Source organism: Talaromyces rugulosus, chromosome II (assembly GCF_013368755.1).
Source record: "Talaromyces rugulosus chromosome II, complete sequence".
Taxonomy (NCBI): domain Eukaryota; kingdom Fungi; phylum Ascomycota; class Eurotiomycetes; order Eurotiales; family Trichocomaceae; genus Talaromyces; species Talaromyces rugulosus.
In genome coordinates this window covers 3,197,115-3,223,861 of record NC_049562.1, presented here as the reverse complement: position 1 = coordinate 3,223,861, position 26,747 = coordinate 3,197,115, and the positions used below count along the sequence as shown (strand labels likewise).

General features: G+C 48.4%; 10 protein-coding genes across 10 annotated transcripts; 5 read left to right on the top strand and 5 right to left on the bottom strand.

The window, feature by feature from the left end:
- Positions 1 to 262: 262 nt before the first annotated feature.
- Positions 263 to 1,423, top strand: TRUGW13939_03572 (uncharacterized protein; the record flags this gene model as incomplete). The annotated part of the gene is made up of 2 exons (XM_035486752.1): positions 263 to 532; positions 590 to 1,423. The coding sequence occupies 2 exons, from the start codon at positions 263 to 265 to the stop codon at positions 1,421 to 1,423; spliced, it is 1,104 nt and encodes a 367-aa protein (XP_035342645.1).
- Positions 1,424 to 2,120: 697 nt separating this feature from the next.
- Positions 2,121 to 2,699, bottom strand: TRUGW13939_03571 (uncharacterized protein; the record flags this gene model as incomplete). The annotated part of the gene is made up of 1 exon (XM_035486751.1): positions 2,121 to 2,699. The coding sequence occupies one exon, from the start codon at positions 2,697 to 2,699 to the stop codon at positions 2,121 to 2,123; it is 579 nt and encodes a 192-aa protein (XP_035342644.1).
- Positions 2,700 to 3,060: 361 nt separating this feature from the next.
- TRUGW13939_03570 (uncharacterized protein) lies at positions 3,061 to 4,435 on the top strand (the record flags this gene model as incomplete). Its single annotated transcript, XM_035486750.1, has 2 exons — positions 3,061 to 3,585; positions 3,638 to 4,435. 2 exons carry the CDS (start codon positions 3,061 to 3,063, stop codon positions 4,433 to 4,435), a joined length of 1,323 nt encoding a protein of 440 aa, XP_035342643.1.
- A 1,084-nt stretch (positions 4,436 to 5,519) lies between these two features.
- On the bottom strand, positions 5,520 to 6,197 carry TRUGW13939_03569 (uncharacterized protein; the record flags this gene model as incomplete). Its single annotated transcript, XM_035486749.1, has 3 exons — positions 5,520 to 5,948; positions 6,005 to 6,088; positions 6,162 to 6,197. 3 exons carry the CDS (start codon positions 6,195 to 6,197, stop codon positions 5,520 to 5,522), a joined length of 549 nt encoding a protein of 182 aa, XP_035342642.1.
- Positions 6,198 to 7,530: 1,333 nt separating this feature from the next.
- TRUGW13939_03568 (uncharacterized protein) lies at positions 7,531 to 8,420 on the top strand (the record flags this gene model as incomplete). The annotated part of the gene is made up of 5 exons (XM_035486748.1): positions 7,531 to 7,852; positions 7,923 to 7,940; positions 8,023 to 8,133; positions 8,192 to 8,310; positions 8,364 to 8,420. 5 exons carry the CDS (start codon positions 7,531 to 7,533, stop codon positions 8,418 to 8,420), a joined length of 627 nt encoding a protein of 208 aa, XP_035342641.1.
- Positions 8,421 to 8,895: 475 nt separating this feature from the next.
- TRUGW13939_03567 (uncharacterized protein) lies at positions 8,896 to 15,137 on the top strand (the record flags this gene model as incomplete). Its single annotated transcript, XM_035486747.1, has 8 exons — positions 8,896 to 9,023; positions 9,093 to 9,453; positions 9,514 to 10,828; positions 11,076 to 11,216; positions 11,276 to 11,847; positions 11,900 to 12,522; positions 12,610 to 13,598; positions 14,053 to 15,137. 8 exons carry the CDS (start codon positions 8,896 to 8,898, stop codon positions 15,135 to 15,137), a joined length of 5,214 nt encoding a protein of 1,737 aa, XP_035342640.1.
- Positions 15,138 to 15,348: 211 nt separating this feature from the next.
- On the bottom strand, positions 15,349 to 16,749 carry TRUGW13939_03566 (uncharacterized protein; the record flags this gene model as incomplete). The annotated part of the gene is made up of 1 exon (XM_035486746.1): positions 15,349 to 16,749. One exon carries the CDS (start codon positions 16,747 to 16,749, stop codon positions 15,349 to 15,351), a length of 1,401 nt encoding a protein of 466 aa, XP_035342639.1.
- A 2,711-nt stretch (positions 16,750 to 19,460) lies between these two features.
- On the top strand, positions 19,461 to 20,912 carry TRUGW13939_03565 (uncharacterized protein; the record flags this gene model as incomplete). Its single annotated transcript, XM_035486745.1, has 1 exon — positions 19,461 to 20,912. The coding sequence occupies one exon, from the start codon at positions 19,461 to 19,463 to the stop codon at positions 20,910 to 20,912; it is 1,452 nt and encodes a 483-aa protein (XP_035342638.1).
- A 335-nt stretch (positions 20,913 to 21,247) lies between these two features.
- TRUGW13939_03564 (uncharacterized protein) lies at positions 21,248 to 24,190 on the bottom strand (the record flags this gene model as incomplete). Its single annotated transcript, XM_035486744.1, has 1 exon — positions 21,248 to 24,190. The coding sequence occupies one exon, from the start codon at positions 24,188 to 24,190 to the stop codon at positions 21,248 to 21,250; it is 2,943 nt and encodes a 980-aa protein (XP_035342637.1).
- Positions 24,191 to 24,908: 718 nt separating this feature from the next.
- Positions 24,909 to 25,985, bottom strand: TRUGW13939_03563 (uncharacterized protein; the record flags this gene model as incomplete). The annotated part of the gene is made up of 1 exon (XM_035486743.1): positions 24,909 to 25,985. The coding sequence occupies one exon, from the start codon at positions 25,983 to 25,985 to the stop codon at positions 24,909 to 24,911; it is 1,077 nt and encodes a 358-aa protein (XP_035342636.1).
- Between the last annotated feature and the right edge of the window lie 762 nt (positions 25,986 to 26,747).

The window sequence follows — 26,747 nt, the reverse complement described above, 5'->3', positions numbered from 1 at the left end:
GAGGCAATCGCCCGAATAGGCAGAAAGCTGGCGACCAATAAACGCCCCCGTACTGAAAGCGGTGAGAGCCGAGGCAAATTCTGCCGCGACACCTCAAATAATCTACGCGTGCAGCATTTAAGGAATAAACTCATCCATCGCCCTCGCAAAAACACCACCGGGCTGGCTGTTTCCCTCGACCCCTTTGAAACTCACTCTCAAGTTACCCACTGATTCCACCTTTTAACAAATCAAACCTCGGTGACACGCACAATACTTCTGAATGTCGTCGCTCTTTGGCAATGTGGGCGCCGCTACGGCTGCCGCTCAGCCTCAACCCAACACCACGGGCGATATTTCCAAAGACGTCGCGTTGAACTCGCCTCCAGAAGACAGTATCTCAGACCTGGCTTTCTCCCCTGTCAGCAACCACCTTGCCGTGTCGTCGTGGGATAAAAAAGTTCGCATCTACGAGATCAACGACCAGGGACAAAGCGAAGGCAAAGCTTTCTTTGAACATGAAGGCCCCGTCTTGAACTGCTGCTGGTCTCCGGTACGTACCATTCCCATTTGATGAAACTCCCTAAATCTAATACTTCAAACTCAACAGGACGGAACCAAGGTAGTCGGCGTCGGAGCCGACAAGGCTGCTCGCATGCTCGACCTGGGCTCGAACTCAACCACCGCTACTCAGGTGGCTGCCCACGATGGCCCCATCCGCTGCTGCGAAATGATCACCAATCCCACCAATTCATCACAGCCACTGATCATCACGGGCTCTTGGGACAAAAAAGTGAAATACTGGGACATTCGGCAGCAAACACCAATCGCCCAGATTGAATGCCAGGAGCGTGTATACACAATGGATGTCAAGAACAAACTTCTCGTAATTGGCACGGCTGACCGCTATATCAACATTGTCAACCTGGACAACCCGACTACATTCTACAAGACAATGCAGTCTCCGCTGAAATGGCAAACCAGGGTTGTCAGCTGTTTTGCAGACGCCACCGGCTTTGCCGTCGGAAGTATCGAAGGCCGCTGTGCCATCCAGTATGTGGAAGAGAAGGATGCGTCCTCCAACTTTAGTTTCAAGTGCCATCGTGAGACCCCTGCCGGAACACGGGACATCAGCAACATCTACGCCGTAAACTCCATATCCTTCCACCCTCTGCATGGCACTTTCAGTACCGCCGGTAGCGACGGCACATTCCACTTCTGGGATAAAGATGCAAAGCACAGACTGAAAGGCTATCCGTCTGTTGGTGGCACAATCTCGACCACTACATTTAACCGGGACGGTAACATATTTGCGTATGCAGTCAGTTATGACTGGAGCAAGGGATACACAGGGAACACCCCACAAACGCCCAACAAAGTGATGCTTCACCCTGTCGCCCCTGAAGAGGTGAAGCCTCGACCAAACACGAGAAAGCCGAGGTAAATTTTCCTCGACGTGAGTTTGTCTGTTCACCCTTTTTCTGTTTTGTTTGGTCGAGAGGCAGCAAAATTAGTGCTGCCAAGCACCTGCAATGACGAGACGATACCTTTCACCGCGGCCTATTCTTTTCCTTTTTATACTACCGTTGACTGCATTTTTTCATTCCTCTGTTTTCGAGTCTGTGCTGCGTGGGAATTCCTTACTGCAAAATATCTGAGCATATCTCTATTGGTCTTGGCAGAAACGTCCTTAATTAGAAGTTTCACATCTGGCTTTGGGATCAAAGACTACTTCAAAGTTTGATTTGAGAGCTAGAAATTAATTAGTTTAAATATATGGAATACCATTTGAGAATTCATCCAGTAATTCATTTGTAGTATATAAAGTTTAATTATATTGTTCAGCGTTCTCTCCCTAGTATGTATTCAAGAATTGTAGAAAACGATGCTGGACTCCTAGGCAGAGTATGTCTGCACTTGAGTAGGGGGCCTCTTTGGTGTTTCTTTTCCTATGTTGGAACATAATAATATACCTAGCCTGAAGCCTTCCCCTGCCGGTAGAGCCGAGGTCGGCGGCTGGTGGTGCCTGGAGATTTGTTCTCGTCTGTATAGCATAGACTGGATGTCTGCTGTGCTGAGAATAACTGTCGATGGGGGCCATAAGGGAATCAATCGTCGATTGGCCCTCACAAAAGGCAGGATCAGTGGCGGATCCTCATAGAGCTAATATCTTCTATACTTCCAGACCCATCCCCCTGGAACCGACTTTCCCTGTTGCTCGACGATGCATCACTGACCGGACTATCGTCCGACTCCCCGAGTGATCTCTGTATAAGTTTCGTTTTCAACTGAGCGCCCTTTAGTCTTTCCTCCATATCTGACACGGCATCTTCCGTGTTCTCCAAAGACAACGTCGCCGGATCGACGAGGCCAAGGAGAAGTTGAATGTTTCTCGCTACTCGAGATTCTCCACGGATTTCCGGCATTCCATAGCACAGATCGGTGTGGATGGCAGGCAAGTCATCACCGCCCAGCGTGGGTTTCGTACCACTGCTACTGCCGCTCCGATCGACCGTCCGTGAGGCGAAGCGCTGATTCCAGACCAGGGCTTTGCCGTAGAGTTTTCCGACTTCAAGTGCTTGTGCGAATCCCTTCTCTACTGCGAACACACTTCCTTCAGTGTAGCCTGCGCGGGCTCCATCGGCCAGGCCAACTTGGTAGCCCTCGTGGTAGAACTTTTCTTCCAGTCCAAGGACACTCTCGAGAAGGTCCGAGTCCATGGCCACACTTTGCGCCAGGGTTTGCCAAAGTCTGCTAGAGAGGTGTAGAGGTGTGTAGTAATAATGGTTTTGTAATGTGCTGTAAATGACGGGGCACGGCAGCTGCCTATTGGCTGCCTGGCGCTCTCACCGTCTGTCGCTTATAAAGCGGGCTTGGCGGCGCTGATTGGGCCTGGAGCGTCCGTCCCGCGCGAACTCGCTTGATCACGACAGACAGAACTTAAGAAGCCTTTTTTCGTTTTCTCACGGACGGTCTCGGCAAAAACGCCCAGAGCTGCTCGGTCGAGGGTTGCTTTTTGCTGTCCTAGGTGCTAGTACCGTGCTGGCCGAACTGTCGCCCTGGACAGTGACTTGCACCGCGATGTGGATCTTCCGCGTCTTCTCGTCCGCCGCCTTTTTGACCGCGATAGTTCTATCGATCCCCTTGGCCTTTGATGTAGGGGGTAAAACGTGTGGCTTGGCCTACTCGCTCTCGCTCGCCAGCTTCTATTTTGTGCTGTCGCTCCTGCGACTGGCTACCCCCGACGATTCGCGCTTTCGACGCCTGCTACTCACCCTGGTTGCGTCGACGCAGTCGCTCATCGTGCCTGCCTTGCTCATATGGTCCCTGAACCGTTTCTCGGTCGACCCGGACAACCGCAATCGATGGGTTGATACTAGCAAGGCCGGCGACAACCGCACGTGGGATGCTTCCATCGGGGCTTGGGTTTTTGGCCCAGGAGGTCTTGCCGAAACTGTGACGATTGGGAACTGGGACAAGCTGTTGCGTTGGTCGACGCCCGTCTTTCAGCTAGTTGAAGGGTTTTGTAGTCTGCTGGTCATCCAGGCAGCCGGCCAGATCACCCGATGGCTCGTGAACAGAAGCGGTGGAAGTGACACTTGGATGGTATGATAGATCTCAATTTCTGATCGAGAGCTATTTACTAACTATTATCTAGATCAGTCTTCTAGTTTTGTCCGCCTCCGTCATTTCCAGCTCGGTTTATTATCTATGGCGCGTTCTCCAGTTTCCAGAAATATCCAACGTCGATGCTGCGTTGATCGGTGTGGCCATCACAAGCGCCGTTATACTGTGCGCCTGGGGCATTGGTAGCGGCCGCGGCAATGCAGTGGAGAGCTCGCTCTTGTTTGCGTATATCGTTCTCTGCGTCTATCAAATCTTCACCGACTATCAGCCTTCCCAGCCTGTAGAGCAGGCTCCACCTGCACAGGCTGCAGATTTCCCTCCGCTGCCGCCTATCATCATGGCGTCGTATAGTACGCTCATCCATATGCTCTCCCTGCTACCGTCTATCACGCATGCTGCGTTCAATGTTGTGACGGCAGCATTCAGTGCCATCACGCCATCAGTGCTCATCACTCTCGCCTACCGTCTCTTCGTCTTTTACGCTTCAACTCGAATAATCCCCGCTGTTCGTGAATCCGGAGCACGAGCTCTCTCCCAGGAAGCATCGTTGGATGACGATGACGGTGCCGGACAGCTCTTGGGTCTTCTTAGCTGGTTCTCGCCTACCATTCTCGTTGCTGTCTACACTAGCTTGCTGATGCAGCATTTCGCCGCTAATTCCCAGACTGAAGTGGGCGGGCAGTGGTGGTTGAGTCAAGGCGATGTAGGATCGAACTTTTGGCGGTGGATTAACCTGGCCTGTACAATGGCCCTCTATGCGTTTGAGCTGTGGATTAGTAAAGAGGATGACATCGATGCCGGCGTCACTGGTCATTGGAAGACGGATTGATTGAACGTTGCTGGCCACAGAAAAATTCTCTTTTTAAGACCTTGGCCGATGGAAAGAGTCTCCACGGCCGGGCATCGATCGAAGAGTCCATGTTCTTCGCTATGATAGTGTGATTCAGAGCGAGAGATGAGTTCACAGTCGCTTTTCAGCAGACTCAGCCCACCATCCACCTCAAGCCGACTGCGAGGTCTGAACAAGGAGGGAACGAATCTTTTATTCTTTCGGGAGGGCAGATACACACCCCAGTGAGAAACATGTTTCGCTAAACAAGTCGTCAACCCCGTGTATCCTTTCTTCGCTTGTCTACATCCCACCCACACGAGCTCTCTACACTACCTCGACCTACAGCCTTGAAGGAACTTTGGAGTTTATATGCCAAATTCCGAACAAGTTATTCAGTGACATATTCACACTTGCGTTACCCACCACCCTCTCCAGCCCTCTCCCCAACATGTTACCCTGACATGCCGATATATCAATTTCCGACATGAAATCGATTAATTGCTTTATCATCCAACTGCAATATGTTTTGACGATACCACTACTCGCTTTATTTTCTCTTTTGCTTCTTCTTATAATCTAGGATGAACTACACCTTTTTATCTATTTGGGGTTACTAGAAAATTATTCTCACAAGACAACAAGATGAACCCAGCTAGTCAAACCGTTTTTTGGCAGTATGGCGTTAAGAAAGTTGGCAACTATATTGAATAGCGAATGTAATTCATTCTGCATGTTATCTTATCATTGTGTCGTAAGACAGTAGATTAGGCGCTTAAAGTATATATATCAATTGCTGTAAAGTTGACTGAAGCTACGGAACAAGTGTATAAAGTGACCAAGTAAATAGTTTATCCATAATAACCATTGTAATATTCTTTTCATGCTATGCCCACATTGACTATGATAAAAAAAAAGACCAGGAAAAAGACATGATGAATCGAAGTATTTCAGAGAAAAAAAAAAAAAACACATCTCATTTGCAACCCAGTGAAATGATCATGAACAGGTAGACGCCTATATAAAAGAAAGAAAGAAGAAAGAAAAAAAAACATCAAAAGCCAACTGCCTAGTTACTTCCCTCCTATTGTGGGATCGGCACGCCTTCTTTGGCTGGCGGCGGGCTGACGCTGGCATCGTCATTCTCTTTCTGGCCTTCTTCACTTGGTTTCTCAGACTCGTCGACACCTGTCCCGCGCTGCAAAAAGCTGGCTTCCTTGATAGGACTGCGGTTCTGGAAGCTCACAGAGCCTGGATGGCCGCTAACGGTGCCGGGGATAGGGTTGGCCTGGGTCACCGTAGTGCCAGGACCAGCATTTCCGCCACCAGCGGCACCGCCGCCGCCATTGTTGCCATTGTTTCCAGCTGGGTTGTTGGTGCCTGGTGAGGTCGATGTTAGATGAGGGATGTTCTCAGGTACTGGGTGGCGAGAGCCAACGTTGGTCACGCCAATGTCGGACGCTTTGCCGGCCTTGCTCAATGCGTAGTCGCCGGAATCAAAGTACTTGCGTTCCTAGGCAAACATCAGGATATTGTTCTATGATTGCTCTGATGAGATTTTATATATACCTTGAGTTTGTTCTGGAGGAGGTCTTTCTTGGTCGGAACCTTGCCGTATAGTCGGAGTAGACGTTGCTCATCGGGACTAAGAGACTATAATCCGGAGCACAAGGATTAGCAATGTGATTCAGTGCATACATAAAGCAAAAAAGGAAGATCAACTCACGCTAATGTCAACCTTGTTCTGCTGGTGTGGATTCATTTTGGTCTTTGGATGCCGTGTCAACGGTGTTGGTTGTTGTCTGGACTGAACAGAAGAAAAAGCTAGGAGAGGGACTGGGTGGACGAAGAAATCAGACTCTAAATCGGGACAGTTTCTTCAACCCTGCTGGTCTCCTTGAAAAGCGTCAGGCACGCCAGATTCGAGACTTAAAAGTCTGGGAAGTGGCAGCCCAATGCCCGAGTTACACGCACGATAGGGCGAGCAAAAAGGCCGCGGGAAATATAAAATCGGGAGCTTGTTCTGCAGAAACAGTGTGAAAAGGCTCGCTAACAGAAAAGGTGAACGGCTCTGGGGGTGGCGTGTCTGACGAGTATCTCTTGTGGTGAATAATAACGAGGAGAGGGGCTCGTCCGGGCGGCGGTCGCAAGTGATCCAGTCGCAATGGTCGACTACTGGCGGGGAGTGAAGTGGGCTCTTTTTTGTCGCCGAGTCTTATTGCAGGCTAGGTTGGAGAGCGTAGGGCGAAAGTTTAGTGAGCGCTGGAGGGGGAAAGGATGAGCATGCCAGTATCAGGAGGATAGGTCGATCGACAGCTTTTAGTTGGGGGAGAACAGTGAGGGGATACGTCAGACTAGCCGGACCGCCCTCACCCCCGCCTTCGACTCTGAGGGAATTCATGGCCATGGATAAAATGAAATGAAACAAAATAAAATAAAAGAACATAAACAAAACAGGATATAATAGCGAATATTTCCTGGCTACAATTGCTATGGTGAAATGTTGTAAACGTGCAACTACATAGTCGTTCCCATTGTTCCCAATTGATGTGTTGTATCTATGTAGTTAGTATATAGATCGATTCGGTTTGCAAAATCGAGCCTGTATTATTTCTCTACAAATTATTGTTTTTTTTTTTTTTTTTTTTTCCGAATCACAACAGTACACCAAATCCAAGGCTTATCAATAACCATACAAACGCTGACCGAGACGACAACGATCCTCTGGCGGTTCAACCTCTAAAAATCCCCACCACAATATTTCCGTTAAAAAATTTCCAAAAAAAAAACAGAAAAAAAACCAAAAAATCAGCAATTCGCACCAATCAGCTTGCTCTCCAAAATTCCTGCTACACCCTCGCGGTTTCAAATACGTCGCTTACCATAACTCAAAAGACAAAAACGAAACAGCAAAAGAAGATAAAGCTAGTTTCACAGCACGCAGATTGACTTTCGGTTGGCGATCACTCTTCTCGATCATCAGCACCACCTGATCCAGTGACGTCTTTGACTCGCCCGGTGGAATCGTAAACCCGATACTCGGGATTGGTCGATCGGATATTGTTGCAAAGAAAGAAAGAAAAGACTTGGTGAACATGGCGGGTCCTAACAAGTCAACCTTCGTGGTCGAGCACCTCGACCCCGAGTTGGGTCCCTGGTCAGCCCTGGAATATGCCTGCATTGCGAAAGAGTGCAACCAGGCGGGCGCACAGTTCCTCCTGACTTCGGTCCCAGAGTCCCTGCAAATGCCCGACAATCTGGCACGGATGGAAGAACTCCAAGTAGAGAGACGCAGCGTGGAAGAGATATTCGCCGACCGCAAGTCGAGAGTTTGTCTACTTGATCCATCTGCCACGACGGAGTTAAGCCCTGCCGATGGAGACGACTTTGACGTCTTTTTATTTGGTGGTATTCTGGGTATGGACGTCTAAATCCTTGACTCATTTGAGATGTTTTGTACTTGCTGACTGGTCGTGTCTCTACTCAGGAGACGATCCTCCTCGGGGTATGCATCTCCACATCTTTTTTTCCCCGTCTTATTCTTCCTTTCTTTTTAAATCGACCGAGCCATAGTGACAGCTATATAGATCGTACGTCTGAACTCCGCCGCAAAGGGTATACTGGACGACGACTTGGCCCAAAGCAAATGACAACCGATACTGCAGTCCGAGTAACGCGTATGATTGCGCAAGAACGGAGTAAGCACTGATTAAACCACGGGTCCGCCTGGATAATTGACTGATATATATGCTATAGTTCCGCTAGACAAGATCCCATTCGTGGACACGCCCGAGTTGCGCATTAACGAATACGAAAGCACAGAGATGCCGTTTCGATATGTCACTGACAGCGAGGGCAAGCCGATTATGCCAGAGGTAAGAGAAGTCCATATGGACTGTCTTCAGGATGCTTACTGACTTTCTGCCAGGGAATGGTTGAACTGATCAAGAGCGACGCTGACAAGGCGGTCGATGATTTGATGTGATATTGAGACTTGATGGGGACGTATAAGCTATCAATTAATATGGACCAAGATGAGAGATTCAATGTAAATTTCTCGCACTAGAATATCAAGGCCTGGAAACACGGATCGAGAGCCACGCATCGGAGTGCTGTTCATCGAATTAATGAATGGTATCAGAAACTAAGAGTAGGCGCGGGCGGTGAGGCTTGGCTCCACCCCAAAGGCCACGCCGACGCTCTGTTTGTTCTACGTAGCTCCGTCCGTACCTCACAACCTCCGCGAGCGAGGTTGTTTTTCTGTCGCGTCTCATCTGATATAATTCTTTTCAAGAAGTCTTCTACTCACATCCTCTACTTTTCTTTCTTTGATATCCATCAAAAACCCTATACTGCCGGAACTACCGGGCCTTGCCTTCAGACGGCTGGCTGTGCCTTGAATCTACAGGCCACATTCCACTCAACGAGCACACCCGTTCTATTCTAGTATTCTGTACACCATGCTGCAAACTTTTTTGCTGCTGCTTTTAAGCAGCCCGATCGGTGCAGTTGCCCAGTCTGCCGCCGACTACTATGTCAAGTCTCTCCCGGGCCAGCCCGATGGCCCGTTTTTGAAGATGCATGCTGGGTGAGCTTTCTTGTTCCTGGCTGAAACTATTTTATCGAAGAGTTTTCACTAAAACAAGGTCATGCATAGTCATGTCGAAGTAGATCCCGAAACGAACGGTAATCTCTTCTTTTGGCATTTCGAAAATCGCCACATCGCAAACCGACAACGCACTGTTCTTTGGCTGAACGGAGGGCCAGGATGCAGCTCAATGGACGGAGCCTTGATGGAAATCGGCCCATATCGACTGCAAGACGACCACACGTTGGTGGACAACAACGGATCCTGGAATGAATTTGCAAACCTCCTTTTCGTCGACCAGCCGGTCGGCACTGGCTTTAGCTACGTCAGCACAGACAGTTATATCCACGATTTGGATCAGATGGCCAATCACATGATGACTTTCTTGGAGAAGTGGTTTACTCTTTTCCCAGAGTATCAAACCGATGACGTATGTTAAGCTGCACTTTTAAACCGGGCTTGGGTAAGAGCTAACGCAACCGCCTATTAGTTATATATCGCAGGAGAATCATATGCCGGTCAATACATTCCCTATATTGCCAAGGCGATTATCGATCGAAATAAAAAAGGATCAGGCACAGCATGGAACCTGAAGGGTCTTATGATCGGCAATGGATGGATTTCACCTCTTGACCAATACCCAGCCTACTTACAGTATGCCTATGCGGAAGGTCTGGTAAAAAAAGACAGCGAGATTTCCTCTCGTCTTGAAGAACTACAAAATACCTGCTCGAACTCCTTGACCACCGACGAAGTCAAAAACAGAGTGAGTATCCACGAGTGCGAAGGAGTTCTCTCGAACATGCTCGAGATGACCAGTGAAGATGGCAAGTGCACCAACGTGTACGACATACGTTTGCGTGAAGATGACACTTGTGGGTCATCATGGCCCCCAGACCTTGCTAGCATGACGACGTACCTACAAAGACCGGATGTAGCGGAGGCGCTCAATCTCAAAAATGATAAATCTACTGGCTGGCAAGAGTGTAAAGACACAGTGGGATCCAATTTCCGTGCCACACATTCGGTGCCCTCGATCCAGATCCTTCCGGAAATAATCGAGTCCGGTGTCCGTGTCCTACTTTTCAGCGGCGACAAGGATCTGATATGTAACCACCTCGGCACAGAACAATTGATCCACAACATGAAATGGAACGGTGGGACTGGGTTTGAAACGTCACCAGGCATCTGGGCGCCTCGACGTGGTTGGACCTTTGACGACGAACCGGCTGGGTATTACCAGCAAGCTCGCAATTTGACCTACATCCTTTTCTATAATGCCAGCCACATGGTACCGTTTGACTGGCCTCGTCGTAGCCGCGACATGTTGGATCGGTTCATCAACGTGAACATCACCAGCATCGGCGGCTCCCCGGGCGATTCACGGCTCGATGGGGAGAAGTTGCCTGAGACTACTGTTGGTGGCCATAAAAATGAAACGGCATCCACCGAACACGAAGATGAGAAGCTAAAGGATGCCGAGTGGAAGGCATATACAAAATCAGGGGAAGCGGCACTAATTGTGGTCATTATCGGTGTATCTGTTTGGGGATATCTCATTTATCGTAGCCGACGTCAACGCCATGGCTACAGTTCCGTGTATAGGGATGCCACATCCCCTGGTGACAGTTCAACTCTTCTCAATCGGTTCCGCAAGGATGAGCAGTCGGCCGATCGAGATCTCGAGGCGACTGATCTTGATGAGCTGGACCGGTTGGATAGATCACCGAACATGGAACCAGAACACTACATCATTGACGATGACGACGAACCCGAGACTTCGCACGGTGGCGGTCATCCGCAGGGTAAATAAGATTACTTTGTCTTCTTGTATTTTATTTAGAATTGAATGGCATATTGTCTATATATCAAATATCGAGACTGCTTGGTTGTTAATTTTAGTCGAGTTAAGCGTGGCGGCTAATTAACTAGGGATTTCCCGAGTAGGGAGCTCGGCGGCTCGCTGACTTTGAATTACGAGTGGCCAGAGCGGACATAAGTGGGTCACTCGCCTTTATCGTCGACTTTTCAACCTCGCTCTTTCCTCGCAAGGGCAACAAGAGCATTCTTTCAAGAAGAAATCAGAAATCCGCGTGCTCGGAGCTTTCTCAATGACACATCCTAGCACTGGACACTCTGTACAATCTCCGCTCAAACGCCGGCGACCAGCTCGCTCATGCCAGGAATGCCGTCGTAAGTTTGCGGAGTTAAGGGCTTGTTTGGAGCATATTCAGCTAACTGTCCGTGTACAGGACGAAAGATCAAGTGTGACCTTACGCAGCCATGCAGCCATTGCAGAGTGTCTAGGTGCTCGTGCTTGTACAATGTCAACAAGGTGCCGGCCATCCCAGGCACAGCTACCAACGCCGAGCGGCCACAGTCGTTGGAAAGAGGTCCAAGTCCTCCTGATTCCGCCAGAACTGAGCCATCTCAGACCTCAGTGTCAGTAGTACGCTCTCTTCCTAATAATCGAAGTGCACAAGTATCTTTACAGTGTCTTCCTACTCCGGAGGAGGACAAAGAGCGCGAATTAGAAGTGCTTAGACGTCGGGTTTCGGCCCTTGAAGAATACATAGCTGCTTCTACTGCGGCTGGTTCTGTAATAGATACGACCAAAGAAACATCCCAAGCAAGACATGCGGAGCAAAGAGGCCAACAGCATGAGTCAATTATAGCAAATAGCGGTCTGCAGGACAGACAAGGTTCACAAAATTATGGACGACTCTCTAATATCACCCAAGAACAATATTTGCATGACCCACAGTTGATTCTAAACAAGTCAAGGCTTTATGGTCCGAGCCATTGGACACATGGCGGAAAAGAGGTGAGCAAGGATGTTAGCTCTGGTTTTCGGTTGCCGTTGTTAATTGAAGCAGTTCAAAAGAGTTGCCGTGTTAAATGCCGATACTGATCGCTTGGCCGAAGTAGAAATAATCAGGCATCTGAGGTCAGAGCTTCGACTAATAATTCACAAATGCAAGCTTCTAGCTCGAAGCATCAAAGCGTCAAGTCCTGGAAGGTCCATTTTGTGGGCAGAATCAACACTTTACGCGGTTGACAACGGCTTTGCTGATCAAATGGCACGGCTATATGTCTCCCATTTTGAATCAGCTTTCCGGATTCTTCACACTCCTTCTTTCTGGGCTGAGTATGAACAGTACTGGAGAAACCCTCAAGAAGCACCTAGCGTCCTTCAGTTCAAGATCAAACTTGTGATAGCTATCGGTTCTAGTCTATATCGAGACACTCCTGATGCCGACATGGTCCGCTGGAGATCATATAAATGGGTGCATGAGGCACAATCATGGATCTCCGCCCCTATGGAAAAGAACCGGATAAGTCTTGATGGCCTGCAAATACAGTGCTTATTGATTCTTGCTCGTCAAGTCCTGTCTATCAGTGGGGACCTCGTCTGGATAGCAGTTGGTACGCTCGCTCGTACAGCAATGCAAATGGGATTGCATCGTGATCCTCGACATTTTGGGAGAATGAACATTCTGTAAGTCACGGTTCTTTGAACAGACACTTGACTATAATTTTTGAGTCAAGAATAAATGGGCCAAAACGGACTCTGACTATTGAGTAGAGATGCAGAGATTCGGAGACGCCTATGGGCTACGATACTGGAAATGAACGTACAGGCATCGCTAGACTCGGGAATGCCCCTCGCCATAGCCTATGACGATTTTGACACCGAAAGCCCTGGGAACATCAATGACGGAGACATTGACGAAAACACGAAGATTCTTCCACAATATTCTGATGAAGTGGTAACGGAGACTTCATTGCAGCGTCTTTTACTAAAATACTTACGAGTACGGATGGAAGTAATTCGCCGGGTGAACGGGTTTGGCCCTGACCTTTCGCAAGGCGAGATTCAGTCGATAACGTCGCAGTTCAACAATGCCTGTCACGAGTGCGATAATATTGTACAGGATAAGAATGGGAATGAAGTACACGTTTTCAATCGCAACATGGCAGATCTATTTCTTCGCCGCTTTCTGCTAACCCTCCATCGCCCATTAGCCAGCGCTGCCCACGTGAATCACCCAGAATTCTACTTTTCAAGAAAGGTCTGCCTTGACTCTGCAACAGCCTTGCTCTCACCGCCGCCAAATGTCGACTTCTCTCATCTTTGCCTGCTCGGTGGTGGCATTTTCAAAAACCGCATCATCCATGCTTCTCTGGCTCTTAGTTCAGAGTTACTCGTTGATCTAGATGAAAATGGACCTGTACAATGGTCGTCAAATTACCGTAGAATGCTCATTGATGCAATCCGGGAGTCCCTCCGCCAGACAGCCGGACGTATCCGACTCGGTGAGACAAACGTACACCTACACATGAAACTGGCCGTGGTCCTGTGTCGGGCTGAATGCACTAAATCGGGTATTTCTCGACAACAGCTGATGATGCAGGCCGCTAAAGAGAGCCTAGAAATGTCACATACTATAATACAGGCTCGTTTGGAGGCAATGACCACAGGCCAGCATCAAACTGTGGAAACATTTGTACCTCAGGACTTTGATCAGCAAGACCTTGACTTTTCGATTGGTCAGAATTTGGATGAATTCTTTGGTACGGTTTATTTCGGTGTAAATGGTCTTATCTGATCCAAGTAGACTTGGAAACTAAAGAAATCGCTCTGGCCAGTACGGAACGTTCTCGGAATGAATTGCTACCTCCTTCCCCAGAAATCAGAAGTGTGAGTCCCTCTCCAAGTGGGTATTTAATAGTTAAAACCAACCCGAGCTACTGTATCCACATAGCGGAGTCGTTGTGCATAAACGTGGTGAGTTCTAAACGCAAGATACGGAGCCCATGAATAACCCGTTACCGCCGCGGACTCGGCTTTTCCTTCGGGAAATTCATCTACTTGATATAAATCACCCCAGCTTGCTGAAATGTATTCCCTGCTTACAAGCTCAGAAATTCTGATATTGTTTCTGTTACATTTCTCTCTTTGGCTTTCTTCCTCTCCAACAAAACATGGCCCTTGAAATCCCAACCTATCACCGAGGGCTCGTCCTAGAATCGGTTGAGAAAGACCTCAGCGGTGTTCATGTCAAAACGCTCCCTACGCCACAACCTGAGACGGGAAGCGCTATAGTTCGTGTCCTTAGTGCCGGCGTGCTGTCTTACCAGCGCGACATTTACGATGGAACTCGTGACTACCCTATGCCCAAGCCACTGGTAGGCGGTATGAGTGCTATTGGACGAGTAGTGGCAGTAGGACGTGATGCAGTAACTCTGCAGCCAGGAAAACTGGTGTACGTCGACTGCGTTATCCGCGGACGTGACGACTTGGATGCAATCATCCTTTCCGCAAACTCGGACGGGTTTAATGAGCCGGCCCAGAGGCTGATGAAAGATGTCTGGCGCGATGGGGTGTTTGCCGAATTCGCCAAATTCCCGTTGGAAAGCTGTGTGCCTCTGGATGAAGCGAGACTGTGCCAGGGTTTGGGTTATAGCGTCAATGATCTGACATATATCAGTTACCTGCTCGTGGCTTACGGTGGCCTCAGAGATATTCGGGCCGAGCCCGGTGAGACCGTTGTTATCTGTCCAGCAACCGGTGGATTTGGGGGTGCTGGAGTGCAAGTCGCTATCTCCATGGGTGCCAGGGTCATTGCCATGGGCAGAAACGAAGCTGAACTAGCAAGGTTGAAGACGCATGTGGTGAAGGGCACACCCGGTGCCAATATTGAAACCGTCAAGATCACTGGAGATGAGGAGAAGGATGCAGCGACACTGCAGACACTCGGAACGATTGATGCAGTACTAGATCTATCGTCATCTGCGGCGAATAAGTCGCCACACTTGAACAGCGCCATCACGGCGCTTCGGCCCAAGGGCCGTGTTAGCCTGATGGGGGGGTTTCACGATGGCCCCATACCGAGTTTCCAGATCATTGCCAAGGATATCATGATAAAGGGCAAGTTCATGTACGAGAGGGAAGACATGCAGCAACTCGTCAAGATGCTAGAGAGAGGCTTGTTCCCGAGAGGAAGTGACTTTGTGGATGTTAAGAACTTCTCTTTGGATCATTGGAAAGCGGCGCTTGATATGGGAGCTGAGTATACCGGAATAGGAAGATTTGTGACAATTACGCCGTGACTTTTAGAGCCGAACGAATAGCAATACGCGTCAAGGTCAAACTACATGTAGAATAGTTTCTACGAGAAGAAAATACAAAGGCTGTCAGGATGTTATAATGGATAGGTTCTTCAGGGTCATTCGATCTATTTAGCTTTTCATTTACTTCATATGTGAAAAAGTTTCACAGTTCATAAACCCAGCGAGGGTCATCTATTGATATCCTCGTCTTCTAGATATTTCCATTACGGATTCCCTCCAGGGACCACACCTTGACGCTGCCATCATCAGCGGTACTGATAAGAACTTCGTCTATTTCGGTGCTCGAAGATTCTACGCTCCGGGCCCTATCTGCACGCTTCGCCCAAGTGACATGGTTCACCTCGTATATTCCATGCGCAGCATCTATCGAAGCAAGGATAACCCAATTAGTTTGAGAACCAGCAACATCACTTTTATCAGCAGGTTTGGCAGAAGACGAGTCGACGTCCATTGCGTCTTTGTCACCGGAAGTGGTCTCCGGTGCTGGTGTTTGTAAAAGCCGCTCCTCGTAAACAACAATTCTCCCATCGGACCCGGTAGATGCAATAAGTCCCGTACGTTTACTCCAGGCAACTGAGTAGATAGCAAGGGCATGGTTAGAAGGCAAAATAGCTTCTTCGTTCCAGGTCTCATCGATCCCGACAGGACGAATAATACTCGGTATACCCGTGTTCGCCGTAGATGCTTGCTTTGCCTGTCGCCGCCACACTCGCACAGTTCCATCTGCCGAGCCGGACACTAATCTAGGTCCTGACAGAGCATGTTTCTCTTTCCATTGTTCTCTGAGCTCAGGAGATTGCAGGGTAGACGGGACATTGCCAACAGGCTCCCAGTCCACAAACCAGACTGTCCCTGTGTGGCCTTTTAGGCATGCCACCTGACCCCAGTCGTCGATATCTTCTCGCCATATCCTTATCGTATCGTCATAACTGCCGCTTGCCAGACAATCTTCTGTCGGGTGCCAGGAGACACACTTGACGTCGCCGGAATGCTCCTGCAGCACAGCCACCGTTTCAAAATTGTTGTCCCCATCATCTAGGTCCTCCCAAATCCATATAGATTTGTCGCGCGCACACGTCGCCAAAAATATCCCCGATGGTGACCAAGATACCGACTTAACTTCGCTATCGTGGCCATCCAGTAACACAGCAAATCGCCATTCCTCGTCTTCATCGGAGCCCGCATCGTCCGCATCATGCCTGAGCTTATGACTGGTCACTTCTTCTTCCAGTTCATCTGAATTATTGTTGTTGCTGTCATCCAATATCCACGGTTTGTCCCCATCATCTTGGCCGTAGTTGTTCCACCGTCGCCAGATACCCACAGTTGCATCGAAACTGCCCGTTGCGAGAACGCTCTCGCCTTTTACTGATGGCTTCCACGCGCAGCTTCGGACACTTCGTTTGTGTCCGCCTGTTATCGTTGACAGCAGCTTGAAATTGCGCAGCGAATAGACGCGCACTGTCTTGTCGGCGCTGCAGGTAGCTGCAAAGGGAAGATCAGGATGCGGGGCAGTGAGCCATGTTCGCTCGATGGACGGTGGCGTCAGGTCTGAAATGTGTGATATAGTTGGTGATGTTGTTTCGGCCATTGCTGCTGTATATTTCTCCTTGTTCTTTTTATCTTCTTCTAGGCGGTTTTCCAGACGAGGGGTATTTTTTTTTAATCCGACAGAGAATTCGCAGAGTACAAGGGTCCTGTCTCTCAAGTCTGCGGTGGAAATAAAATTGTGAGACTCAATATAATCTCAGATCATGGCTGAAATGGTCTTAGGAGTTCGGTGTGTATCGTTATTCAATGAGTTGTCTGGATGGTTGCTTGCAGTGCAAAGAGAAATTATCTAAGCGGGGCGCTCGGCGTCATGCCGATGCCGGATGTATGACACCATACTAGAAAGGGAAACAGCTTATCGATCTATATAGAGCTGACCCAAGCACAAATGCGCACAGTAAAGGTAGACTGAATAGAATAGAGAGGAACTTCACGAAAAGGAAGAACAACAGTATCATGAAGATTCCCGCATAGGAAATCTTTTGCACAATATTAGCCTCAAGGGTGTAGTCCTGTTTCGAGTAGTCAGTTGCAAGTGTGGTAGTTATGTTCCAACCCATAGCAAACAGCGAAATAACAGATACTTCATGAAGAAGTGAATTATTCCCCAGATTATATAATGATATGATAAGCAAATGGTGACTATGTAGGGCTTGAATTTGAGGGTATTTCGTTACGCCCGTTATATGTTCCGTATCCCGTATCCCGTATTTCGTATTTCGTATTTCGTATTTCGGTCTTCGGAAACCCCCAATATTTCTCTCCATCATCAATCATCCTTCAAAACATCCACATCGAATCAGCTAGGATTGAAAAGTCCTTTACACATTTCGAAAGAGGCTAATTAAACTGAACCCCTGAATATCACAGTCCTAAATATACACAATCTAGTTTATAATACACCAATCATTCAGGAGCAGGAAAGTCCCGTATTTCGTTTAGCTGGCGAAATAATAACCCTGCATCTACGTTCGCGTTGTCTGATCCTGAACACCCCGTTCATCACACAATGGATGCCAACCCTGAGATAGGAGGCATATCAAACAGAACCGCCCGAAAAGCCCATAGGAAATCTCGGCAAGGTTGCTTCCAATGCAAGCAACGCCGAATCAAGTGCAACGAGCAACGCCCCTCTTGTTACAGCTGTACTCGACATGAACTTTGCTGCAGGTTTCCTAGTCCTGTCACCACACGGCCCAATCCGATAAACAAACCAAGCCATTCAGAGCCCACCAAAATACACGAACATGTGGGTTTTACCGGTAATAGACCACCCAATGCGGCTGCTGCAGAAGGGCAACCAAATACAACACAGTCACTGCAGCAAACAGCCTACTCAAACTTGGAATCCCACACGGGTTTAGCAGATGCTGAGCTGATGTATCACTATACGCTATTCACATCAATTACACTTGGTGACAATTATATCGAGTCTTCCCTGAATCAATTGTGGCAGTACCAGGTCCCTAAACTCGCATTTCAGCATGAATATCTCTTGCATGGTATATTATCAGTAGCTGCATTACATCTGGCTCACATGTCACCCACTCGCAGAACGGAGCTTTACTTCAAAGGGTCGCTTCACGAACAAGAAGCCCTGAAATCATTTCAGAAAGCTCTGGTAGTTATGGACCAATCAAATTGCTGCGCTTTATTTACATTCTCCTGTCTATTGGTCCCTATTATCTTTGTGAGCAAGATAAGAGAGTCAAATATGTCCGAGTCACCAGCCGGGTTGTTTGACTGGATCGGGCTGTGTCAAGGCGGCTACAGCATTCTCAGACAGTACAGAGCCGAGTTAGAAAACAGTTTCTTAGAGCCCCTCTTGCGCCCAGTGTTTTCTACCGACATGGGATCAATAGATGAAATAGAAGGGGGTGAACATATGTTGCGTCTTTTGAAATTTGCATCTACTATTGAAGATGAGGAAACTTCACAAATTTGTAGTCTCGCTGCTCACGATCTTGTGAGTGTATTTGTGCAGGCAAATACAAGGAAGAGACTAGGAAAAACAACTTTTGTTACCACCATGACATGGGCTATTCGTCTTTCTATTAAATTTGTCAATCTTTTGAAAGAAGGAAATCCGGAAAGCTTGGTGATAATGGCTCATTATTGTATACTTCTGCATCGTCGGCCCGAAAGCAGCTCCTGGTTTCTTCATGGCTATGCCCAATATATCATCAATGTTATTTGGTTGTCTTTGTCTGAAAACTGGCATCCGTTTATTGCTTGGCCGATGGAGATTATTTCTTCTTGAACTCGATGAATCTAGTTTTTTGTCCTTAAGCACTAACAGTTTATGATATTAAATCAATTTCCCCGTTTCTGCAACGTATTGGAAGGGGATTATTTCAGATAATAGGCCTCTCGTATTCTGTCCAGGCTTTCGCTACATGTACGTTCATCGGATTTCGCATCTCGGACTTCGTATCTCGCATCCTGTATGCACTACACCTGAAAGATCCATCCGCAGCTGACTTCAAAATATAACCAATCGCAACATTGGATCTTTACCTGACAATCCATCATACTAAATTCTCATCTATGCATCCAAGGCAACAGTCAAAAGGGGTTGCGAGCGAAGCTTGCGAGAAAGAAGCAAGTAGGAAAATGGCCGCGGAAGCCCGGAACATATTCAGTCTTATAGTTTACTGTCCAGTAAGTTATATCTACATATAAGCCAGAATATCTCTCTTTTCTCAATTGTTGAAACATTTTCCAGCATCAACCGATTCGTTGAAAACGACAATGTATTCGTCTTATCTTTTCTCTATGACGCCTTTGTTGGCCTTTTTTAGTGCGGCACATCCTCACGATGTTGATGTAGCAATCATCGGCGGTGGTCTTTCTGGTCTCAGTGCAGCGAAAGATCTTGTTGAAGCCGGCAAAAGCGTCGTTGTGCTCGAAGCCCGAGACCGAGTCGGTGGCCGCGTTCTGAACCATCAGCTTCCAAACGGGGATGTTCTTGAGATGGGTGCTGAATTCATTGGGCCAACCCAGGACAGGGTCATTGCTTTGGCCAATGAGCTAGGGATTTCACTCTTTCCAACCTATGATCAAGGTAACAATACCTTCTATCGCAACAACACGAGGTACAGTTACGCCGGAGATATTGGTGCCGGCGCTCTTCCACCCGTCAGCGATGAAGCCCTGCTACAGTTGGTGTCTGTCATGCAGACCATAGACTCAATGGCTAGCGAATTGGATTCTAATGCTCCTTGGAATCACCCCAACGCGAGGATTTGGGATAGTCAGACTTTTGCATCGTGGGCAGCTCCGTTAGCACCTCATCCGGATGCTCAATTCGTACTGCAACTAGCATGGGCAAGCATTCTTTCCACAGAATGGATTGAGCCATCTTTGCTTTACACTCTTGCTTACGTGGCTGCGGCTGGAAACGAAACTACCAAGGGGAGTCTCGAAAGGCTTGTCGGTGTTCAAGGAGGAGCACAAGAGAAAAGAGTTGTCGGTGGCACGCAGCTACTTGCAACAAGGTTGGCAGAACGTCTTGGTGAGAGAGTGGTGGTTTTGAACGCCCCAGTTCGCCGTATACAAAAGAATGATGACAATAGATATACTGTGACTGTTGACAACCATTCTCCCTTTACTGCTCAAGATGTGGTTGTGGCTATGTCTCCTCCAATGGCCTCCCGAATACTATATAAACCTCTTTTGCCACCCCACCGAGACCAACTCACCCAACGTATGCCTATGGGAGCCCTGGGGAAAGTGCACGCAATCTACGACTCTCCCTTTTGGCGTCCAATGGGTCTTAATGGCCAAGTTCTCAGTGATAGTGGCGCTATCCGCAGTATTTTTGATAGTTCTCCACCTAATGGTACAATTGGTGTTCTTATGGGGTTCATCGAAGCCGATGAAATGCGTGTACTTGATACACTATCCGAGACCGAGATGCAAGATATCATTACCAAGGACTTGGTTCGTTATTTCGGACCCCCAGCTGCAAACGTCACTTCTTGCGTTTTTCAGCGCTGGGACCTAGAGGAATTTTCTCGCGGGGCTCCTGTGGCATACGCGCCTCCGGGCTTGCTCACGCAGTACGGTCCGGCTCTGAAGACTTCAGTAGGGGGGATCCATTTTGCTGGCACTGAGACAGCAGAATTCTGGACCGGGTATATGGATGGGGCTGTAAGATCAGGCGAGCGTGTAGCGAAGGAAATTTTGGATATAGGTGCCTAGGTAGTTTGCTGCCCAGGTGTAGTCGTTTTCAATCATGTGGTCACTACAGTTCGAATTAGGGTTAGCGGAAGCATCACATCTGATAGAGATTCGCGCGTCATTACCAAGTTGTAACAGAAAAATAAAAGGGATATATACTGATTAGTTGGGAATTATTGGCAGCATGCGATTGCTTTACGACGTATTGGAAGACACGATGTAAATCAGGTATATTGATTAAGAAATTCATAGGCAAGTCAAATAGTCTCTTCTAACCCCAAATACTGAATAACGATACAGCAAAAGCAAGGAATAATACAACATTAATGCAAGTAATTAAACTGTAGTATATGAAATCATGTCGAAGTAGTTGGGGGCGGGCCGCCACTCAAAATACCTTCGTAAACAGAACTATGGCCTGTCCAATCGGCCTCTCTAACTTTGGAGAGGTCATCAACGAGTTTCCCTACGTCGTTTACGAACTCGGGCATTCCCGCAGCAGCAAGGCTTTGACTTGCTGTCGTGGTAGCGCGGATCCTCTCGCTGGCGCTTGCAGCGTTAAGGCGAGATAAGACATGGGTGCGAAGTCGAGATAGAAGAAGTTTTCCAACCGGGTCCGTGAAACTTGGCGCCGATAGTTCATTCACCCCGGAGTCATTCTGGGTGGACAAGGTCGATCCCGAAACAACCTCGACTTGGGGGCTTTGCGAAAGCTCTGCTGAGACCGAGGCAGTAACGACTGGTCCGACAACACGTTTGATAGTCGACAGAAGCTGCGACCTAGCGGTAGATGGCATCGGATGAGTCGATTCGATGATCGACAATACCCTTTCGGGTCTGGTCTCGGTGAAATCCAAAGAAACAATGCGGTCTGCTTCGGCTTTCCAATGTGACCTTGCATCTCTTTTGAGCAAATTCTTCGCAGTCAAAAGAATGGATGCCGTTGCGACAATACTGAAGGCCTTCATATGCAATCGTGCGAGTCGATTGTAATCAAGTTCAAGTGTCTCTGGAACGATATCCTCGGAAACTGGAGAGTTGCCGAGCACAATGTCTGCCAGCCCTTGGGCGTATATTTTTGAAACCGAGGGTTGAATATGAGAATTAACATTCTCCGGGTCACGTCGTCTCATTTCCTCTAACACCACACTGCGATTTACTTGCCAAAAACGTTTCACTTTTTCCAAAACAATCGACCCATCCGCAAGACCTCTTTCGAATGTCCTCTGTTCATAACCTGGTGCTTCTTGTATGAGTTGAGGAGCCGCCATATGGATCATGAAATTTGTGTGATCCAAAGACAGCAAGTCAATGATAGCCATCAGTCTAGACAGCCGATCAATGGCGTCACCAGAAACGTCTTCGGAAAAAGCTTTCACTTCGGGGTCTCGGAATGGAGCACAAAGTTTGGGGAGAATGCCAGTCATAAAATCGAAGAAGCGGTCATAAGAGAATACGCCGGAATTGCATTGCGCCTCAATCACCTTTGGATCTAGCGCCTCACTGATGAGAACGTGCAACGAATTCCCAGGTTTGAGGGATCTCAGAAGTCGGTCTTGTATAACAGTAGCCATTGCAACTATCCACTTCGTGCCAAGGCCAGCTTCAACATCTCTTCTCATCATGTCGATCATATGTTTGATTATTCGCTGCCGCGGAGCCGTGTATGAGGCTTGTTCGATTCGATATTCTTTGTTGAGAAGCAGCTCATGCACCAAAACCCGATTCTCAGGAAGCGCGGTTAAAACCTTGACGAAGCTCTCATGCGGCGATAGCCTCTGCTTATCTAGTTCGCGAAGAACGGCACTCTCAACACTATTAAAAGTCTCACTAATAGGGGAAGAAACACTCTCGGGATTGTTCTCTGCGGATGTTGTAACTGCAGCCGATCGAGGAATAGCCTGTTTTGAAGACGTCGAGCGCCTCCTTTCACGCTTGGCTTTTCTGATAGCCTTCTTCACCAAGTCCATGGCCTTTTCAGCGCCGGCAAGCCGCTTCAGCTTCGCCAAGAGTAGAATTTGGTTATGTCTGATTCCCTGGTTGTAGTCGTCAGCGACGCCGCCCTCTCGGTCATCCTTTACAGTTTGCCAGATTAGTTCTAGCTCAACAAATTGAGCCAACATAATCTCAACCAATACTGTAGAGTCATGAGATTTCCACGCATGGAAAGCGGAAAAGAAAACACCATATGCTTCTCGTAGAGTTTGTAGGTCGCTCGATGTAGCAGTGCTCCGGTAGTCGATCGAAAGCTGGGTGACAACCTGCTCAAACACTACTACCAAGTCGCGTGCCTTTTCAATCAGATCCTGCTCCTGCTCGCCATCTCTGCTCATAACTTCAGAAGGATGAGTAAGGATCAGATAACTGCTTAGGAAAGTCCGGACAGCCCCTCGCTCAGCCATGTCACCACCTTCCATGTCTTGGAGCCCACAAAGGCGAAGTACTTTGGCCATCGTGCTCAAGACGTTTTCTTCAGAGAGGAGAGCACCCAAGTCGTCAAAGGACATGCTGCGAATCCTCTGTACAGATAGATCCAGGGCACGGAAAGAATTCATAACAGCTTTGGAGTGGTGGTTCCTCCAAGCTCTTTGAATAAGCTGAGCAGCGGCATCCCGTGTCAGGGATTCCAGCACGGGTTTCTCCGCGTGAATATCTTTCTCAGAATGGGCACTGTTTGTTCTTTGCCGTCTGTGTTTTTGCTGATAGTCGAGGCGTCTTTTCTCGGCCTCGGCGAATTTCTCGGCCATTTCTAATCGAAGGCGAGCGTGCTTGGCGGCTTTCATTTCTCGGGTATCCTCAGCCTTTTTCTTCGCTCGACGAACCTCATCCTCGCATTTGGCGGTGATTTCAGCTAACAGCCGTTCCCGGGCCTGCTGGGCTGCCAGCGCTCTCTCTATTTGTAAATTTCGCGTCGCGGTCTTGGCGACGGTCGCACGAAGTCTCACTTTTTCGGCATGGGCAGCTCGATCAGCCAGCCGTGCCTTGCGGGTTTCCAAAATGGAGGTACGGCGAAGATGTTGAGCAATATAGTTGCTTTGCGGGTTTCCATGGGTAGTCGTGCTCGAGTGATGAGAATGTAGTGACGACATCGAACTTCGGCGGGAGGATTTGTCAGATGCCCGGCGGGCGCTCGAGGAACGTCGGTAGAAACGAGCAGCGATATGAGGAGGCAATTCCATCGTATGCTCTTGGTTGTCTGGCGAGAGCATCTCTACATCTGAAGAAGTATCGGGGACGTCTGCGGTTGGCGAGCCCGCGTCTGGCAGGTGAATTTCAAAGTCGGAGTTGCGACGGATCATTGCGACGCGGTCCATAAAACTGGGGATGGGTTGGAAAGCGTCGCAGACACAGTATAATGGCTATGGAGCAAGAAAGAAGGATGCAGCGAGTGGAATTAATGGGCTTAATACAAAGATAGGACCATTGCCGGGCGACCGATCGGCGACTATCAGGACATCCGTGCTCGTTTCAGATGATGGGGGGAAATGGCGAAAGTGGCGAAGGAGGTGAAGAAGACAAAACGAGTCTGGGGGAACAACTTTGCAACTGACAGAGAAACAAGGCCCGGCTGAAAGACACAGATGGTTGCGGAACCCCTCGCTGTGTTGCTATCAATCGCGTTATCAACAATCGACAAAACGTCACGTTTGCGGTGACAGCTTACTTAAGCCTCGCGTGTCACTTAAAACGTGTTGGTGCAATCTGCCCGACATTAATCTCTCTGACGTTATTAAATTAGATTCGATTATTAAGAAATTAGTTATATATCTATAATATAATAGTAAAAGAATCATACAAATTATTAGGAGGGGTTCTACTATTTTCTACAGTGAACCGAACCACGCTTATTAATCCGCGCCAAGACCCAGAAGCTTGGCACGTGATATATGGATCATGTGTCATGTGATGTACTCCGCGCCCTTACTGTTTCTGTACTAGCTCGCATGCCATATATTGTAGATCTTCCAGGGACAACCAACCTGTTAAGGCATCGAGTGGTCTATACTTGGAGAATTTCTAAATATCCTCCTCGTCGTCCTCCTCCTCCTTCTCCACCCTTTTGCTCTTCACAAGATTCTTCAGGCATAACAAATGCTTATCCTGAGATATGACATCCCCACCGGTTTGGTACGCCCTCAGAATTTCAGAGTTCCGTTCCTCCACGTTTGAGACCATCCTTTCAATGGCATCCGTGGCATACTCCTCCAGCCGTTCTTCTTTAGCCTCTTTTGCCTCTTCCTGAATTTCATGGAGTCGCTTGAGCCAGTACATCCATCTCCATGGCGTGAATCCAGTCGGTGATCGCTTCCCGAATTCTGACTCGATGAACTTCTGCCCACCGTGGCCAATGGTGCTTGGGCAATCATTCCATGAGACATCCGAGAGTTGAATGAGATTGTAACCTGCCTCCTTAATCCACGCACAGGCAGCTGGCAACAAGTGCACAATGTCAAGGTTCCTAATGCTGCGTCCTAGATCTTCGCTTTCCGGATCCTCCGTGGTGCGAAGGTCCCGTCCATCCTCAAACGTAGTGCGGAATAGGATGAGGGCGATCTGACACATTCTGTCCTTGCTGGCGCGGGTTGACGCCAGCTTGGCCAAGAAGGACGCAAAATTGAGTCGATGGGTGCCGGACATTGACGCGCAGTTGTTGATCCAGAAGTCGGTCATGTCAGTGACCAAGAAAGGCAGGTCATTCCATAGCGTGCCTTCGACTGTTCGCGCGATATCGATTCCATACAGTCCAGGTGCAGGCCTGGTTAACGGGCCTAGTCCCTGGATGCGGAGGATATCGAGGACTAGACGATCGTGGTCGGGCGTCTCATGCGACGTATATCGGCCGAGCTGGTAGTATATATGCCATATGGAATGGAGATACTCCTCGAGAAAATCCACTCCATCTCCGATGCTACAGTATCTGTTGCTGACGACCCAGGTTCGATTAAAGAAGGCTACTCCCCGGAGTTCCTCAAATTCCCCTCGGGCAACGGCTGCTAGCACATCCTGCTTGTCTATAGAGGCGCTGTCTAACGTAGTGAGGTCGGGGGTGCCTTTTGGCGAGGGGCTCAGCAGGGATTCACGGAGGTGGTTCATTTTGAGATGGTGAAGGGTGCAGTAATGAGTATGTGTGAGAGTGGGGGAGAGAGAGAGAGAGAGAGAGAGAGGGAGGGAGGGAGGGAGGGAGAGAGCAACAATTTGGGTGCCTAACAAAAGGAATATGTGACTGTTACGTACTAAGAATCCCCACTGAGGGCCTTTTCTTGGTATAAAATTTAACAAGTCATCAGCGTCTGTGTGATAGAATCCAACACCGTGCTAGACCACTACCGGTTGGTCCCTGCGGACTTGGGGATCCCTGCGTATTTGTAAATCCTACGGAGTAGACTTCCTAGTCCTGATAATAGACTTTTCCCAATTTACGCGACATTCATTGTTGTGGGTAGCTAGAATCACTGTAGATTGAAACCGTAGAAGCTACATTGTTCACAATCACTTGGCTTATCGCCTAGCCTGGTCCCTTTCAAAAGGATAGTCAAGGCTTGAATTGCTTCTGTACATCTGGTAAAAGCTTAGGTATCCCCCAATGCGCGTTCATCACCTTCAAGAGTTTAAAGTGTACTTGGCCTCGTTGCAAAGCTACCAAATATGGCCATAATAGCATGAAAGCCAGCTTCAGCCAACTTTCTGGAGCCACTGGTCTTCCTGCAGTTATCCCAAACCCATGTAGAACTATTGGTCCAATAACATCTAGGCGAACTGAGCGTAGAAAAGACATTTTCCAAAGCTGGGAAGAGATGCGAATTTGGTTGTGCCCTGACGGTCCAGAGTATCACCTCCGCTGGGTGTACAAAAAAG